Source organism: Xiphophorus couchianus, chromosome 22, assembly GCF_001444195.1.
Source record: "Xiphophorus couchianus chromosome 22, X_couchianus-1.0, whole genome shotgun sequence".
NCBI classification, from domain to species: Eukaryota; Metazoa; Chordata; class Actinopteri; order Cyprinodontiformes; family Poeciliidae; genus Xiphophorus; species Xiphophorus couchianus.
The window spans coordinates 5,566,396-5,586,342 of record NC_040249.1 but is presented as its reverse complement, the minus strand read 5'-3'; the positions used below and the strand labels follow the sequence as shown (position 1 = coordinate 5,586,342).

At 37.8% G+C, this 19,947-nt stretch overlaps 1 protein-coding gene and 1 long non-coding RNA gene across 2 annotated transcripts in view; one reads left to right on the top strand and one right to left on the bottom strand.

Annotated features, from left to right (window-relative positions):
• Positions 1-19,947, top strand: part of arid5b (AT-rich interaction domain 5B) — a 106,287-nt gene that overhangs the window by 64,418 nt on the left and 21,922 nt on the right. The window contains exons 5-6 of the mRNA XM_028006646.1: positions 10,953-11,116; positions 14,126-14,402. Of these exons, the coding sequence (XP_027862447.1) occupies positions 10,953-11,116; positions 14,126-14,402 (441 nt within the window). The remainder of the gene's footprint in view (positions 1-10,952; positions 11,117-14,125; positions 14,403-19,947) is intronic.
• LOC114137816 (uncharacterized) lies at positions 10,814-12,669 on the bottom strand. Its single transcript, XR_003594110.1, has 2 exons — positions 12,435-12,669; positions 10,814-11,105 (listed from the first exon to the last, which is right to left on the bottom strand). It is a non-coding gene; the product is annotated as an uncharacterized LOC114137816 (long non-coding RNA).

Genomic DNA, 19,947 nt, shown 5'->3' with positions numbered 1-19,947 from the left:
ATATATTGTTATAACTGTTATATTAATGTTACTGTAACATTAGCTTGTTGTTATTCTGATTTTTAAACATTAGCATAGAAACCAGAATGAATACAAGGTGAATTTAGCAACAGTTTATTGCACAGGGTATTATATATTTTTTTGGTTTTACTCTTTATAGAGTAACAACAAATTTATTTTAGCTAGTCAATTAGTCAGGCTATCCGCTCTGGTAGCTAGCCTGCAGTCGTCTGCTTAAAAGTTCGTAGCTTAGCGATTATAGTTTTTAAATAATTCTGCCTCACAAGTGCAGCAGGAGCATGATGGAAATGTTTTAAACCAGACATGTAAACCTGGATTGTTAACATGGAAGGCCAGTGCCTTCATTTTGTTATGTTTTGCAGATGCGTGTAGAAAAAACCCAGCTTTTTTCATTTGCGCTCATGAATTTAAACTTCTCAGTCTTGCAAACAGATAAATAAACATCATTATTACTTAGTTTTTGGCCCGACTCTTATCGTTGCTGTACAATCAATAAAAATGAATCAAATCTCCCTTTTAATGTTGCTTAGATTGTGTGTTAATAATTAAAGATAGCTGTGATTGACTGATGAATGAACATTTTCGTGTTATCTCCTGACTTTCATCTAATTTTTGAAAAGATGGAGCGTTGAAGGACACATTTGAAAGAGGCTGAAGCGCCGCAGATTTGAATACTAAGTGGAATTTTATTCTTTGTGTAAAATCATCTCTGATGTGTCCCGATCCATTACCAGGGTTAACGAAATGATTTTCACATTTCATTTTCATTTGATGTGAAAGTGTTTAAGATCAGAAAATTAAAAAAAAAAAAAAAGAAACATCTTCTGAACTGAACGGAGAGCATTGTGTGTTTCTTCTCAAAAGAATGGCTTGCTGAAACTGTGGCCAGATCCGCGCAATCCCCGAGCTGAAACACTTGAAGTCCCTTCAACCTCTTGGCTTTTCTTTTTTTTTTTTTTTAATGTGAAGTGAACACACACTGCTGCCTGTCATGGCTGGCTGAGAAATAAGTCATTGCTTTCTCTCTTTCTTTTTTTTAAAATTCTTTAATATTTTCTCTCTGGTATTGTTGCCTTTCCGCTGTGAAGCTCTTCTTGTCACTTCATTGTGCCTCCAGTTGAGTTAAAATGTTCCACCAAAGTGTAATATCACTCCACTGATCACACATTTAATGCTCCGCTGCTCTGCAGATTAAAGCCTGTGCCTCAGGAGCTGCTTCATGCGGTGTTTGGTATCGCAATTGGTGACGTATTATTTATTATTTATCAGTTCTTTTGTTTGCGCCTGGCAGGTGCGATTATTTTACGCAATCACGTTTAGTTTGTCATTTTGAGTGTTATTTCATCGTGACGGGGTCAGGCATTGTCTGCAGACGTGCTTTATGTTTTATGACCCACTGTAAATTTCCAGAGTTGTAACCTTGTACCGCTTGTGAGAGCTGAACGACTTTTCCTTGTGCCACAGTTGCCGTATTCACAGATACAGTTTCATTTACAAATGTTTCCTCCAGGTAGGGGCGGGGCGGGTCGACTCCAGCTAGGATTCCTGCTCGCTTGCACAGATGCGCACGCTGACGCATTTCTCCCGAGGGGACGGTGGCTGCAGGATGTTTTACAGATGACTTTACTTAAACATCCTTTATGTTCTCGCCGTTCTTCCCCCTCTGACTCATTAGGGAGTTTCCTGTTGGCAGAATTCGCTTTAATTAAAGCAGAATGTCCGTTTTTAATATCCCTGTCCTGTTTGACTCACTCGCAGGGTGACGCGACGGTGGTTTCAGTGGTCGTATTTGTGTAATCAGCAGAAATGCACCTGTCAGCTTTATGGCCCATTTATGATCATTTAGCCGCTTTGACCCAATACTCATTTCCCTTTGGAAACTGAATGGAGGAGATACGGGCGGCTGTAAATCTGGGTTTTAATGTTGTTTAAAAACAAAGACAAACGGATTACATGTTTGAAATTTGAACAGGCTTTATCATATTTTAAATTTCAACACAGTATTTGGTATTATAACTGGTTGTATGTGAGCCTTCTGGCTTGAGCATCTTGTGTCAGTGATTCAAATTCAATTAAAGCCAAATTCAAAAGACTTTATTGATTCCAAAGGGAAATTAAATGCTGCAGTAAGTCATTTAAATAAAGAGTTGTTGTAGATTACGATCTACATTAGCTCAACTGGCATTACTCAAACGCTAAACAGGCTTCCAGCATTGAAATATATTGCCGTTAGCATTTGTTGCTAATAGTAGTTAGCGCTCTGTGTTGCCCTGTTTTTGGTTTTTACTCTGCTGACCTTGCCTGCTCGCATTTCACGTAAAATACTTATAATATGATGTTATTTCATTTACACACAGGGCATGACGTGAACTTCCAAACTGCTACATATTTGAGATTATTGTCTCCCCTCCTGAGGGACACAGTGTGCCGTTCAAGCAAGGCTAAGTGTTGCAACACGACTGATACCTTTGGCTGCGAGCATCGCTTCTAATTGCTGAGTGGGATTGAGGCCTTTGGTGGATTTGCAGCCAAGTGAGACAACAAAATATGTCAAAGCATGTTTTTCACGAACCGCTGCTTTTCTAGAGTCATGCCTCGCTCATTCCTCTTTCACCTTCATGTTTGAACTTGGACCTCGTTACGCGGAGGGAAAGCTGACGTTGGAGGCGCAGGATTAAAAGCTCGGGTGGGAATTTTGCCTAATGAAATCAGAGATGTGACAGTTGCTCCCGGGGCTTTCAGTCAATCAGCCCGTCAGACAGTCACACTTTGGCTGGATGTTGCCTCACATCTGACAAGTCAGATCTGTTGTTTCATTATTTAAAACAACTGAGCTGCAGAAGTGTGACATTTATTGAGCTCAGCACTTTTGGGACTTCAGGGCTGATCGGTTTCTGTCAGTATTTCTGAACGCATGATTTATTTCAGCTTCACCTCCAATGCCCCCGCACCATGTTGCATAAACATTCGTGTCATCGTCGCATTTCTGCGCATTTTACGGGACTTGAAGTCTATTTTCAGTCTTATGAATCTTTACTAATCTTTTACTGTTTTTGTAGAATAACAAAAGATTTTTATTTTTTTTAAAAACTTAAAATGGAAACTTAGTGGGCTAAGCAGTTCAGCAGGGCACCGTCACCATGACAATTTCATTTCTGTGGCTTTAAATACTGATGCACTGATAGTGCAGCGCTCTTCTGTGTTTTATCATCAAAAGTTCAGCGTCAACACATAAGACAGGTGCAGAGATGCCATCTCACTTCCTGTTTGGTAGGTGCAAATTTCTCTTCAAGCTTTAAGAAAATCCCCTGAGTCTGAAAGCTGAATGCTTTCATTTGGTTGCTAAATACATTAGAAATTTATTTTTAAAAAAGGGGGAAAAAAAGAAGCAAGATCTTTAGTTTGTGGATACTAATAAACTAAACTAAACTTGTTTCTCTCATATGAAGAAAAGACGCTGACTGGGTTCAACGACCTGAAGGTGTGAAAGAAGAAGTTATGACAAGAGCTGGTTATTTTTTTTGTAAACGCAGAAAATATGCTACATTCCAATAATAACTTGCAGCTGCACGATTTAAAGCAACATTCACCCTTTTTTTTATTCACATTAGATGGAAATGAAAACATGAATATGGATATGGGATTGTTTGTTAAAATATTTCTGTCAAAGCAATTTGTTGACAGTATTTTTTCATGGATTCTGGGTCAAATATAAGAATGAAGAAGCTAAAGTGTGTAGATATTCTGTGCAGTAGTTGATTATTGGCGTAAGTGCTTTAATGTTTACTTTCTTCAGATCTTGTCTCAATCACATCTCATTTTTAGATCACAGAGATTTGTTTAGAACAAAAAAGAAACGATAAAATCTCTGAATGTGCAAAACGTACAAAGTTAGATGCTAAAGATGAACATTTTTCAGAGTTCTGACCTCCTTTTGTGTTGTCTCGCCTCGCTTGCTGCTTTTTCAGGTTATGTTTTGTGTTACAGATTTGGTGAACACATTATTCTTCATATTGCATTTTGAAGAAAGTATTTCTTATGAGATAACTGGTGCTGCACTTTTATAGCAGCTCAGACGATTCCAACTAAATTAACTGGAATAGATTTTTTATTCACACTTTTTTCTTTAGTAAAGTAAATCACTAACATAAGTAAGTTAGTTACAGAGTATGCTTCTCTTTTTATAAATGAAATAGGTAAGAAAGGAGAACATCCCAGTGAATGAAGTCAAATATGTGTTAATTTTAAAATGTCAGCTTTACCTTCAGATCAATAATTAGCATGTTATTACAGTTACCAAGCCTCCATAGCAACCGTTAGATGTTATCTACATCCCAATCAGTTGTCTGGGTTTAATATCAGGACTCAAGCCTTTTAAAAAAAAAAATTTTAAGGTTTTAAATTTCCTAAATCCAGTTGGTACTTTGAGAGGAATTCTTTGCTTTTGTCAGATGAGACTAACTAGAAGCATCAAATTCTCCAGATGTAGTTGGCAAGAAAAGATGAATGAAAAAAGTAGAAGAAAGCACCTTATATATATATATATATTTTTTTTTTCTTTATTAATGTAGGAAAACCTCTTGAGACTCGTGATATCATTTACACGAGAGACTTGTATGTTGGAGGATCTGTGATGCTCGGGGCCGGTTTTCTCTTTCAAACGACCCGGAAACCTTGCTGTAGTTTATTTGTTAGGTTTATTTTAGAAATCCGTAAGCTTTGCCAGATTGAAAACATGAATTTGCTCCAAAGCCAATGGACAGATATTTACCCAGTGCTTAAAACTCTGGAGCGTGCTGCGTGTGATGAATCATTCATTGTGGAAAAGACGGGAAACCTTCAACAGTAACTTAGTTTTAAGCTTTAAAGTCGGTCAAAGGTGAAATCTACAAACTGACTTCCAACTGCGCCCCCAGGTTGATGTCAAACTTACTTACTAAAAGAAATCAGAGAACAAATGTTAATAACAATAGTAATGTTCTATTATTATCGTTGTTATTTAATCGACAAAAGGTTTTTATGCTTTTTGGGTCATGGGTCAAAAAGCCATGACCTGATAATCGCAGTAAAAAGATTAAAATGTTCAACAATGCATTTATTGTACCTGTAGACATATTTAACATGACACCATTTCTGAAATTCCTATCTGTTTCTCTTGTGGCTGTTATTGTTTTCTTCTTCTTCTGTTCCAAACCAGTGACGCTGTCGTCTGACCGGTTCAGTTTCCCTTTGATCCGTGTTGCTGAGAAATCAGGAACCTGCAGCAGAGACATCCTTCGTCGTGACTTATTATTTTAGTCATGAGTGTTATTATGCCAAAAGTGCCAAAATGAAGAGATGAGCCGAATGCTAATCTGCTTAAGTACATCAAAGTATTTCAGATCCCTGAGGTTTTTCCTTTTTTTCTTTTTTAAATATTATTTCAGTTTCCCAGGCAAATGCAAAAGCATGCCCGCTATCGGCACGATCATGTGCTCACTTGAAATGGGGGATTTCTGAAGCCGATTTTACTTTTCATTAAGTTAAACATGTACAGAGATATTGAGCTTTATCGTCTCAGACATCCATCAGTGGGATTCTCTTATGCGATGCTGTATTCCCAGCTGCGTCCCAGTCAGGCCCATTTTGTTGTTTCCCTGTGGCTCTACTCTGTTGTAGCAGACGGCTATCAGAACCGTCCCTGAGCTGTCTCTAATGAGTTTTTCCATTATCACTGACATCATCGGAATGGCACTACTTCTGTATTTAATTGATTCTAGGGGGGGAGAAATTATTAGAACAGAGGCTCGTTTCAAAGCCACTAGGAGCCGAGGGTGTTTGACGTCACCGAGTCGTCGTTCTGCACATCTTCCCTGCTGGCAATGTTTAATCACGCTCACTTTTCATCTATAAACAACGCCTGGCTAGGCTACTCAGACTGCTTCAACTTCTTTCTTTTTTTTAATCAAACTATAACCACAAACTTTTGTGTTTTTAATTGGGATTTACTGTACTAGGCCAGCACGTAGTGTATAATAAAGATGGATGGAAACGGTTTCAACCACCTTTCACTTACAAGCAGAGCTGCAGGTGTTTTGAGGCTTGCCCAGTTGATCATTTTATTTTCAACATACCTAAAGCTCGGTCGGTTTGGACTTTGCTACGGATCCTAACAAAGTCTGGACTCTGACCGAAACTGTTCAAACACATGAATGGGGCTCAGTCTAAATGATTGGTAACACTTGCTCTAAAAGTCGCATTAAAAGTCTGGTAAAGTGTCAACTTTGCGTTAAAGTGTAATTATTTACCAAAGGAAACTTCATGACAACAGTCATAAACATTCATAAAGACTCCTTCATGTTCATAACAGATGTTATGTCAGTGTTATGCACACCCCTTCAAATTAAGTGTTACCACATTATTTGTGTTCAGTAGGATTTTATTCCCAGATCGTCCATCCATCTTCTCATCAACTCTGCTGTGTCTTATCGCCGCAATTGTGCGACCAATATTCATCCTGTTGACCGATTCTTCCACTGTGGGTCTTTGGGCTGCTTCTCTGATCAATGCTCTCCTTACCCATCCTTGTATTTTAGGCGGATGCTCATGTGTTATGAGCATTGCTCCATGAGATGCTCAAAGCTTATGTTCCTACTCTTCTTTAAACTTCCCCACAATGTTCTCCATGACTTGTGCTTTGTTTTTTGGTCTTGATGATGCTGTTTGTCCACTAATGTTCTCCAAGAGATTGAATTACACAGTTTAGCACCCCGTTGTTTTCACTGGATTTTATTTTGGTGCTGACAAAATCCTAATAAAGTCCAACAAAACTTGGTGGTTGTGTCGTGACCAAATGTTCCAAGCGGTATGAAAAACCTTCGCAAGACGCTGCAACACCAGTCAATACATGGGTTATTTTTATTTGTATTTGTGCATGTTTCTGTGTGTGAGTGGCGAGCCTTTGGGGCTTTGTGATGCCCTCTGGCCACTTCAAGGCGTGTCTCCGAGCCATGCTAGTGTCCCAGATAAGCAGAAAGCCACAGACTGAGCAATAAGCAGCTCGGTGAGAAGCAAATAAAAAAAAAAAAAAAGAAGAATGTGGAAGTTTGGTCAGCATCCATTTTTGGTAAGTCGCTGCAGGGGAACATTTTTAGCTCTACGAGGGAAGTATCAACTGACCTTGTTTTTTCTTTTCTAGTACATCGAGAAAATAAAATGATAATAAAAAAAACCCTTAATGCCCACAGAGTAGTAAAAATACCACATCTCCCTGGGTGCTGTAAAATCATTGTCTTGAGATGTTAGTACTGTTCTCCTACAGACTATGAAAGTCTGTGTTTCCATTTAAGAAAATCAATGTACAGAGGTGGTGTGATGGCCTTATGCAACTCTGCCATTTGGAGAACACATCAGCGCGTTTTCTGAAGCGCAACCAGTCTGACTCCCCTTGACCTCCTATAAAATAAAACCCAACGTGAACACACCTGTTTGACCCCAGTTTACTCTAATAATCGACCCGTTTTGTGTGAATGTCGCCAAGTCGACGACGTTCAGCTCATCTGTTTCCTCGGCACGCTTTGTGCTTTTTATATGTTATGCAGCAGATTTTGTTTTTTCTTATTTGCTGTAATTGCTGCATTTTCTTACGCAGCAGTATTTGACCTGATGAAAAATGTAAACAGACAGGTTACGTAAGCGAGTGCAGGGTGTCGCAGGGCTGTTATTGGACTAAAAACAGACCCGCACTTAGACCGTGACCTCACTCGGATGAACATCTCTATTCAAAACCTGCCAGCGAATTCGATCGTGTAATGTTTGTTTTTGCAAGGACTGCATGTGTTTTCCGTTTATGAGCTGTGCTTCAGCTATGTGATCTTGTAGGACTTTATCTCTTGTCTGTGTTAACAGAGATTTGCTGGATAATTAGTCTGCAACATGTTGCGCTGTGTCTTGTCTCTTAAACGCAAATCTTAGTAAATGATTAACCAGTCTGATTTATGCGATTTGTGAGCCTTAATGAATAATTGACCGAATAAAGGTGGCAGCGGGCTGAGAAAACAGCAGAGTGAGGAACACGCCCAGTGCTTTCTAAGTGAAGATTACAGTGCTGAAAACTTGTTTTTACAGTGCCAGAGAGATGACAAATGCACAACAAATGTCCTTGGAATTTTCCCCACGCTGTTTTTCCACAGCCTTAGCGGTTGTGATAATAACAACACTTCGGGCTGCCGAGTCCAGAGCCTTTTAGCCTTTTAATGACTCTAACATTTTATTTGGCTCCGCTGCTATTTGAAGCGGTTTTTGTTCTTGAAGAGAATTCGCTCCGACTAAAATAATCGGAGCCGTTTTGGCAGAGAACAACCTTGGACGGGGTAAAGCTGTCATTGAGCATGCACAAAAAAAAAAAAAAAAAAAAGGCAAAGGAGGGAGGTGGGTAATGTTGACACAGAGAAATACGTGACTGAACTTGGATCATTTGAAGTTTGCCTCTTTTTCTTTCTGTTTCTCTCCTCGGAGCTTATCTCCGCTGGCGTTGTTGCATCCGAGCGACTCTCTCTGCCAAGACGTTACATTACAATTGCCGGTTGACATAAACGTGGGTGTTCAAAGGACTTGGAGAGTTTAAATACTTTATTGTGTGTGTAATGTGAACTGAGCAATTATGTCTGCCAGCTTTTCAAACAAAGAGCTCCTATCAGGCAGGTTCATGTGTTTTTAATTAACTGTGTTGGGGAGACTAATCAGAGAAAACCAAACATAGAGCCGCAATCATCAGAGCTTCCAAAGTGCTGCAGTTCAGGCTGATGTTTTATGATGCGATGATAAGAAAGAAACAAAGCAGAATGTTTGTCGTGTTATGTATGTTGTGGTAGGAATTTGGCTTCTCCATGAAATAGTCCTGTTTATAGTATCTGTTGGATGCTTCTTCTCGTTTGTGGGTTGTTGGTTAACCAGCGGCTGTCATTTGCATTATTCTGCTTGGCTGTTTTCACGCCCTCATTCGGTATATATGCTTTAAAACTTTCAGCAAGAGTTCATTTTCTCTTCTTGATTCAAATTAAACTCGGGGGTCACGTTTACAAGCACATTAGAGCGATCTGGCAGCTTGTTACCCCTTTCAGCACTAATCCAGTTTAGAAATAATTAGCTACAGGCTAGCAGGTCAGTGAAGTTCCTTTTTCTGGTTGTAAATGTTTCTGTCATTGCCTTGTGTTTTTTTGGGGGTTTTTTCCAGCTTAAAGTCAACTTTCGCTTTTAGGAAATGTATTTCTCGTGACAAATGTTCTGTTTGTTTTATTGTTTCTGCGAAACAGTGCTGCAAAAAACGTGTTGAGCTTTATTTTGTGCCTGCGTTTTGGTCACACTTAATTGTTTCAGATCATCTAGTACCTTTTTTTTCTTGCCAAAAAATAAAAAATTAAGACAGTTTTTATTTTTAAGGTGCTCCTTAAACCATCCTTCAACTGTCCAAAAAACAAACTTTCCCCTCGATTAAATTATTTATTAAATGTGATTAATCCAAATTTTTTTAGGTCAATTTCACAAGCTCCACCAGACCTTCAGATCCGCACCGAACGTAGCTAGAACTTGTATGACAAAGTGAAATAGGCTAATAAATCTCAACAAATTATGTCCCAATCTAAAGAAATTCAGAAAAGAAACAAAGACATCCAAACGGTTATGAAGTCAATTATGAGGATTTTGAACTCAACACTGCAAAAACACACAATCTTACCAAGTATTTTTGTCTAGTTTCTAGTGGAAATATCTTAGTAAACTTGAAATAAGACAAACTAACTTAAAAGTAACTCTTTAGTAAGATATAGAAGCTTGTTTTAAGTAAATAATTTCTTTATTTTGATGAAAAAGTGCTAGCTTCAATGGCAGATAAATGAACTTCTAACATGGAAAAAATGTCTTGTAAGTTAAATAATCTGCCGTTAGAGCAAGAACTTTTTCATCAATATTAAGAAATTATTTACTTAAAACAAGCTTTTATATCCTACCAAAAAGTTACTTGTTAGTTAGTTTTTGTCTTATTTCAAGTTTACTAAGATATTTCCACTAGAAACTAGACCAAAAATACTTTTTGCAGTGAAGCGAATCACACAGAGGACTCTCAATGTGATTCCACAACAAGAAAGATGGCTTCTATAGGAAAGAACCGGCGCTAAAAGCCACTGCTGACCCAGAACGACATAAAGTCTCGTCTCACATTTGCAAAACAACATTCAGACATTTGGGAGGAAATGTTCTGCGTTCTGGCAAGACAAAAGTGGAACTTTCTGGGAGGTTTCTGTCCTGTTACATCTGCCTGTAAAAACTAACACAACATTTAAGAGATGGAGCATCGTACAAATGGGTGTTAATGTTTGGTTTTGGGGCTGTTTTCCTGCTTCTGGACTTGGTCAGCGTGCCATGATTGATGGAACCACGAGTTCCCCAAGTTCATTAGTTCATGACCTACATTTCAAGTGCACTAGCAGTTACACATCTGAATGGCTCTGAAAAGTGATTTAGAATGGCCTAGTCAAAGTTTAGACTTAAATCTAATTGAGAGGTGGTGTGGTGGCCTCCAGAGGCTGAATTGAAAAATTTTTTTTGCAAAGAAGACACCCAGCCAAACTTCCTAAAAACATGTTGTAAAAGACTCATTGCTGCTGCGCTTGAGAGTGAAATAAGTTTTTATGAGGTTTAAAGAGCAATCGCAAACAGTATTTCCTCGAGTTATCTCTGTCTCACATTAACAGTTTTTGATGAGCTTAAACATTTCACTCTGACAAATAAAAAACGCAAAAGCTGTTCTTTTTTTTTTTTTTTACAGCAGCTTATACACAACAATGGGGGTGTTGCTACACCATGGTAAAAAAAAAAAGATATCACACTAGGTGATGTGATTTATTTCCGGCCTAAATAGATAAATCTCATCTTGTCTTTCTGTTCTCCCTCAGCTCCGAACCTGAAGGGGCGACCTCGAAAGAAGAAGCTTTCCATCTCTCAGAGGAGGGACACCCAGGGTCAAGCTCCAGGTCAGGGCTCGTCGGGGTCGACCCAGGGTTCTGCAGCTGTGGCGGCTCCGGACCCCTTGAGCCCAGAGAGCAAAACTGCAACTAAGGTGAGATAAGATAAGCTGTGCATTGAGTAACCTGCGATATAACCTCACTGATTGCCAAACGGACTGACGTGTTATTAGATGCAGGGTGGCAGACAAAAGCCGAGCAAAAGAAAGACGTGTGATGGGATTTTAAACAACCATTAATTTCTCTCTTGGTTACATCAATGCAGCACAGAGAGCTTTAAAGTTCTTCTATAAGAGTATATAGATATATAGTATAATATATTATTTAATTCACCTTTAGACTAAAATTAATCACAATTTTGACGCAAGATTTGAGAGATGCATTATTTTGTTCATACTGTGATCCACTTCTCTTTGTGTTGGACTGCTAACAACAAAATATTACTGAGAACGCTGGTCAACAGCCAAAAAACTGTCTGGGGTTTTTCAACTGTTAAAATCACATTGGTTTTCCTCCATCAGGTCAACTTTCTGAGCTATGAATGCAACATGAGCATCAAAATGCTCTCACATCTGGATTAGTTTTCTGATAATCTGGGATCAATGAGTGATGATTCCATCAGGACAGAAAAGAGACGGAGAATTTTGCACAACGAAGACGTAATGTTCAAATTACATGTACTTACCCTTATCAGTGTTTATTAGTCAATCTACAGAAAGTTTGTAACATTTAATTAATACACTCTGGTGGGAAACTTTTTTTTTCTCCTAAAACTTTGTTTGGATGAGAAATATTAACGGAAACGAATTGATAATGTCACAAAAATGTCATCGATTTAGTCAGAGGATTGGATTTCTCTCAATCAAATTAGAATAAAAACCTGACCTGACTGAAAAAAATGGACGTCATTTTTTGTGCAAAATAGTCCTAATTCAGTCGTAAAAACATAGACAACTTCCGAAAATATATTTTTTGTAACCCAGTGTAATAAACTTAAATTTCTTGTCATATTATGACACAACACTAATTTATCCCCCGAGTTTAAGAGTTTTTTTTATACCTGAATGACTGACATGCCTCCGTCACATTGGTCATTCACCGGACCGAAAATTAGCAACAGCGCAATTGCAATTGAAAAAAAAAACAAACAACAACATCTTTGTCCTTAAGAAAGCTGCTAATTAATATTACACAAAGTCTGGATTCTTGGAAGCAAAATATAATAAAACGAGGAATGACTCATCACATTTGCAAGGGATTATATAAAGGTTCATTGTGCATATATTTGCCCTAGATGGGAAGAACTCATAAATGTTTATCAACATGATTACGTACACCATTACAGCTACTATTATTATTAGTAGTAGTATAATGCAGTAATGTTTGTCCTCTGGCTCTGGCTTAAAGGCTTACCTCGTTGTTTCCAGCATACTGTTTTCCAGGTGGTTGTTTTTTGTTGTTTTTTTTTTTTATCTCGGGCTGCAGAACGAGGCCACCACGTTTCAGTTTTCCCAAACAACCCCCTGTGACCCACGCAGCAGCGGTGCAGTGCACTGTAACAACCACCAGCGCACGCAGGGAAACATGTGACTCCGAAGGCCACTTGTTACACAAAAGGAATGACATAATCTGTCATAAGAGGAGCGCAAGTGATGATTTGTAGCCTGGGAATGTTTAGTATTTTCATGTTTGAAAAGATAGATTGCTGATTTTGTTTGTTTGTTTCGTTTGTTTTAACTATTTGCTATTTTCTTTTTTGTTATCTCCTTTGCAAAACAGCCTTTAGACCAACATTTTTTTTTCATTGTTTTATTAGATTTGATAGCATCTGTTTCAGAACAGCACTCCTTTCTCTCCTGTCCTTTCTCCTTCCCTGAAACACATAATAGTCTTTAAAACAAGCACAACATGATCCTGCAGAGGAACAAGATGTGTATCTTATTTTATGAGTTTCCATTAGAAGGAAGCAGTATTGTAAATACAGCAACAATTGTTTAAAACAAGTGAGATCATTGCACAAGTAAAATGAAGAAGAAGAAAAAGATATTTATGTTTTTCAGTTTCAGCTGAACATCTTTTTCTTCCAGACTTGCTGGAAGAGGTGCACCGATCAGAGTTTTGTGGTCCGTTTATGATTTTATTAAAGTTCTGACCAGTAAATAATCATTTTAGCCAATTCCGATTTTTTATAAAGTATGTCAGCGTATTAGAGACACAATAAGAAAGTAAAAAAATACAATTTCTAGAATAAAGTCATAAAATTTTTGGAATAAAGTTATAATATTATGAGGATAAAGTCAAAATATTACACCTAATTTCCTAATATTAATATTACAACTATACTCGTAATGTTATGACTTTATTATCATATTATTTCACCTTTATTCTCAAATGATTTTATTCTTGTAAAATTACGACTTTATTATTCTTGATTTTATGACTTTATTCTTGTAATTTGTTTTTCTATTTGATCTTAATGTGGCCCTAATACGCGGTCGTACAAGTCCACGGGTGACCTGATTATCCCAAGCAAATTTATGATTAACAAAACATAAAAAGTTGTGCAATTAAAGAGAAATTGAATTTAAAAAGTGAAAGGTGCAAAAATGTCAACATAAAATATGATATCTAAATCTAGGTGAAAGGCAGCTCTCAGTGTTTAGGCTGAGTTTGGATACTGCTTGGTGGCTTAAAAGGCCACATTATTATCTATTTTCATAGGTTACAAAATGACGATGACTGGATAACTTCAAAAAGCTACATGTCCTTGGAGGTCCAGTGATTGGAGGAGCGTATGGTGCATTCACTACATTGAGAAAAGTTAGGAAGTTTGAATCTAGCCAAGCTAAAAATCAACCCCAGCCGACCTGTCCGTGCATCCCTGCAACCTTTCAGAGTTAAAAATCAATATTAGTTAAACTCATATTGGCTTTTCAGTGATGAAAATATGAACTACTGTATGTGGCCACGAAGAATATTTGTTTCTGCTTTGATCCCAACACATCTCACATACAGCTGTCTGACCTCATTTAAATAACCCTCTCATTGTGGTTTCAGTTTCCCTCTAATCGCATCCGCGCCCTCCTTGTGCTCTGTCCGTGCAGGTCAAGCCCAGCTGTAAAACGGTACCCAATGGGAAACTAACCACGCCGGGCAAACAAAGGCCCGCCGGGCTCAGTAAGAAGTTCTCACCTGAGGAGAAGGAGAGAGGAAACGAGAAGGACAAGGAGGAGAGGAGTGAGAAAAAGGAAGAGAGGAAAGATGAGGAAACTTCAGAGGAGAGCCGCGCGGAGGAGCAGGCTTTCTTGGTAGAGCTCTACAAGTACATGAAAGAACGAGACACGCCCATAGAGAGGATCCCCTTCCTCGGCTTCAAACAGAGTGAGCAGCACAACTTACTCTCTTATTCCCTCTCTGGCAGCGTTTAAACAAAGGAGCACTCTTTACTGTAGAAGAAGAGGTAAAGTAATGTGTGGGTAGGTTTATACGGGGTATTTTGAAAATTTAGGTCGTAACATTGCCGGTGGGGAAGGTTAGCGAGCTGAGAGGCGGTTAGAAACAGTCAGAAAAACAACTGTACGTCAGACACGAGAATAAAAGTAGCAGAAAACACCTTAAAGAGTTAGACAATATCTCACAATTTAGAGTAAGAATATCAAATCATTTGTTTTTCATTCCAGTTTGAGCATGAGAGTGAAACATGGCTGGCATAAACCCTGTGTGGATTTTATTCAACTTCTCCAACCGCATATTACTTAAACTGTCCACCACACACACATACACACAAATCATCATTTAGTTTTTATTCTACACAGAGGTTTAGAGCTTTAGGAGAGTAAATAAAGACAAATCCAACGACTGCAGACATTATGGCAAAAGTAAGAAGAATCTATGACTGTTGGGGATAAAGAAAATAATCCCTCTGCCTCAATTATAAACTGAGGGAATAAAAGTCTCAGAGGAGAAACAGTGCATACAACAACTTGTAAAGAAAAGAGAAAAAAAAAACTCAGGAGGCTTTCTGTCAGGACACATTTTGCCCAGCTTTCATGTAAGACAGAACATCTCCTCACTCTTGTCAAAAGGTTTTCCTGTGAAGACCAAAGACGCCCTTAAAGAGGCGGTAGAAGAACATCACATGTATGGGAAACATGTCTGGCCGAGATGAATGATCTCTAATATAGGTCGGATGCTTAGCTTGCACTTGAAGTGCAGAGGGGCCGAGAGGAGAAAACCTGCACGTAAACATCATAAAGAGCGTGCTCTTTCTGGTCTCTTGAAACTGGAGGAAAGAAAAAAAACGTGTTTGTTTAAGGTGTTTGATCTTGAAGAAAGGCACTTGAGAATGCCAGCTCTCATCGCAGATTGTTTTTTCTTTTTTTTTTAAGTCTTTTATTCAAGGAAGGAATGCACATTAGCAGTGATGCTAAGGGAACCGCGCAGGATTTAACTATTCAAGATGGAACGGCTCCTGTAAATTAATGAGAGGTGGAAAAGGGAGAGTGATGTATGTTGACTAGGCGGGAATTATTTAAGCAAGGTTTTTAAAAGTAACATCAAAACTCATCAAATTTTCTATTGTACCAGTTCTACAGTCTATTACTTTCTCTTAAAAGTTATTTAAAAAAGACACAGATTGACTAGAGCTTTTTCTGGCTGCAAGAAAACGGCAAAACTTTTACTGAACTTGTTAGAAAGACAAGTTTGGCTATTTGGAAATATTTCACCTAGTGAAATATTCTTTTATCATTAATGTAATGCAGTTAACTTCTGACTAATTATTCAACCAATATCAGCTTGTTATAGGATAACTGGGTTACTAGACTAGAGAGAGCAGAACGCCATGCAATAATCACTTGTGAACTACAAATACATTTAGTAGATGTTTATTGCATTGCTAAATGTGTTAAATTTTAGTCATAAGAATGTTTTCAATTTCAGTTGAACATATTTGTTTGAAAGCTTAATAATGGCTAAATGCTAACATTTACGGATTTATTTTGATTACAGATTTGACATTTTGGTTAGAAGCCATTGGTTCAATACACTGCTGTTCTCATTCATCTGTGTAATTAAGTCTTTATGCCTATATGGTTTGTAGGTTCCTAAATAATGAAGCCATAAGCTTGACGCTCTCCGTCTTTCCCATCCCGTCCACTTAATGACGAAATGACAAAAAACCCAGACTGGATTCTCTTGATAAAGTTAAACGGTTTACTTCAGAAATAAAAACGGTACAAATGTTACTTTTCCACAAAATAATAAAGAGTAAAGCGAGAGAGGTCAAAAAACTGTGTGGCTCCACTCCAGCTGCCCAACTAACTCTCCACACCCTAAAGTCCTTAACTGCAATTAAATATGCAAATTTAAAAGAAGGCTTTAGTATAGTCCAATATAACAAATTTGTAGGCATTGGAGATTTAATTAGTAATCATTTTTATCCAAATAAACAAATTATCATAAGAAATATAAACATAATTTATCCTAAAAGTCTGAATGAACAAAACTGAATTTAAGCTTCTACATGGTTTGTTATATGATTGAATAAATCATCTTACTAAAAGCTGTAAAACTGTTATTAGATTTGCAGTTGAGGACGTTTCTGTGTTGGAGAAAGATTTAAATTTTTATTTAGTTCAGTGTCAGTGCTCATGCTAAAGTCAAACTTGCCAGCAAGCTCAGCTCGTTAACTTTGAGGTTCTTGCTGCCAATGAATAGCGCATCCTATCTGTGGCTGTCATGTAAACCTTTCAAGACACCATGTTAGAATAGATATTAAAAGTTTTTAAATTGCTTTTTTAGTAACATTTTGTGTCTAAATTCTTTGCCAGCAATGCTAATGCTAAAGTTAAACTTGCTAACAAGCTGAGGTGTAACCGTGAAGTATTTGTTTCCAATAAATGGAAAATGTTTGCTGTGGTTGTCAATAAGGGATGCACACTGCTGTGTTAGATTAGATTTTAAAAATCCATTACTTAGTAACATTTTATGCCTTCACTAAGTTGGCATCAGCAATAACGTCAACTATTGTAACTACTAGCTTAGCAACACCGCTGTTGCTAAAGTCCAACATGTTGAATTCAAGCTTCCTTGGATCTTTCTGACTCTGTGGGAGTTGTCAATAACAAGAGGATTGTAGGAGTGGTTGTTATGGCAACAATTTGCATGCCATCTTGTTTGAGTATATTTTTAAATGTCAATTACTGTTTTTGAATGTTGACTTAATGTTTTCTCAGGCATATATATTAAATTACATGCAAATTGTTATAGATTCAACTGTATATCAAATTGTTTTATCACTGCAGCGTTGCATCATTCATTACTCTAAACTATTACATGTTGGTCTTAGCTAACTCCACCACAGTATTTTGACAGTCCTGTCATCGTAGCTGCCAACATGTTGTAGCTTAAATAGGTCGTGGCTGTTTCAGAGGAGATGGAGAGATGAAGACGTCAGAGCATTACACACTCTTTACTTTCAGCTGGCATTTCTCTGTTTGAGCTCGGAATAAAGTCGAGGGCCGCTCGCCAACTGTTTTACATACAGCACATGCTTTGAATCTCAAAAGTAGACACATCATAAGCAAGAGCCCTCATTAAATGGTAAAATCATGCTGTTTAAACTTCGTCCTTGGCAGCGAGCACACATCGGCACATGTAAGGGGTTGGGGGTGGGGTGGGGGCCACGTCACAATTAATGCAAACTCTCAGATATAATCAGCTGCCAGTTTCATATTTTTTCTTTCAACAAATGCAGTGAGGGATCAAAGGGGTCTCTTTGATGTAATGGAAACTGAAATTCTCCTATTTTAGTCGCTTTGGAGCAATAATATTTTATCTGAAGTTTTCTTGGAGTTTAACAAAGCAACAGATGGTTAAATGATTCTACCAGAATTACTCTTGTATCCGTTTAAATCTGAAGCCGGAGTAAAAGCTACAGTCTTATTCCTGCAGTTCCCAGCATAATTCACTTCAATCTACGTTCACCACAAATGGCTTGTAACTTATTGTAAAACCTTGTAATACGAATACTGCTGGCTCGACAACACGCCTGCCTGTTTTCCCTTGCCTCACTCTCATACTAAATTTATATTTCACTTCTGGGTTTGTATGCATTACACATCCTCGAGTAGAGTTGCTTATGTGTGACCGGTTGGCCTGGAACATAAAAGCAAAATTAAAGTATTAGAAGCTGAAATGAAGAAGAAAAAAAACCCAGAAGAGGATACAGGCTAGAGTTTGTTTTTTCATTTGCATTTTTCTCTTGAAAGTGGCAGTAAACAACAGCTCTATTATCAGCTCTTTCAGCTGCAGCTAATTATTTCTCTCTCCTGGAGATTAAAATGCTGTTTTCTTGCCAGTTGGCAGAAAAAAAAGATGGGGAGAAAAAGTAAAAATGTTTTGCACTGCAGATTTTTAGATTCCAAGATGCAAGTGCTGAACAGAAAAGCTCCATGATGAAACCACGATAGCAACGGCTTTGCAATGTAACCTTGAATAACAATTACTACAGCTTCACAACATCATGGCACTACTAAAATAGCTTCAAACAAAAGCGAGAAAGCAACAATTATTGCAGCTAAAATATTACAACAAACTGATTATTGCAGATTTAATTTTATCGCCCACATTTATTTATTGTTATGTTAGTAATAAAACAAGTTGGATATATGTAGAAAGGACATTGACTTATTGGACAGAACATTATGCCTTTATGTTCTGACTCTCTTTACAGAGAAACAAAAGTAACAACGACGTAATGGTTATAAATAGCGTCATGTTACATTTTCTATTTATTTATAACCTACTCAATATTCTATAAACATTTTTATTGACATAAACAGCAGCCGCCTTATAAGTGCTGACCAACCTTTTGCATGTTTTCACAATTTTGTTTCCTGTTTTTCCCCTTTTGTCACAAGATACAAATTTTCAATCCGATTAAATTGAGGATTCTGGCTGGACAAAAATATCAGTTTTTATTTCAAGTCAGAAGAAACATGTTGGTAAATTTGAAATATTACTTAAGATTTATTTAAATCTGAATGTGCCAGTGATGTGAATCATTTTGGGATGTCTGACTTGTATTCGGGATTTTGCTTGAAAGATTTAGCAGATTATTGAATCGAGTAATCTTTATTGACTCAAGACAAACATGCCATCTTTACACTTTGTAAATAGTCTGAATTATTTTCCTGGCAATATGGAGGATGTTATGCCTATTTTTCCATTGTGCTCTTTATCGTTAGGAGAGTATAACAAGCTGATATTAGGTGGTTAAGAGGAGACATAATGGTTGGAGCTTGCCAACTGTTTTCTGTTTTCGCAATTAGAAATATTTCCAGAAAAGGCAGAAATCGCTGAAGCAGTCGACAGTGTGCAGCAACAGGTTGGGAAGGGGGAACTCAACATTACTCCATGCTCCACCGAACTGAAAAATCTGCTGTCACTTCAGCACCTCCTCTGGCATCTCTTTAACAAGATCTTAAACCACAAGATAGAAAATTTAAGCTTAATCCTTGCCGCTCCTTGATATCAGTAAGCGACTCATGCCTAACTGGGAAATCGCCTGTCCGTTTCTGCTTTAAAATTAATTTCCAAAGCAATAGCTGATTCTGCGAAACCCCAGTGCAGTCGTTTTCAACAACCTGATATAAATGTGACAACAGTGGCTGCAGTTCAATTTCTAAGTCATTCTGCCTTTGTTATTGTCGCTCATTGTGTTTTGCTGAGCAGCTGCTGCCTTAAGGCCACATGTGTGCAGATGAAGTGGTGAAAGGTAACAAGACACTGTGAACTGGAGCGCTTACACAAAAAGCAGTTGTGTGTATTTTATGACATTAACCAGTTAGTGTGTATGTCTGCGTGTGTGTTTCCTGGTCTTAGACATCTGCACGTGATTGTGAACATCAGTTCCAATTTGTCT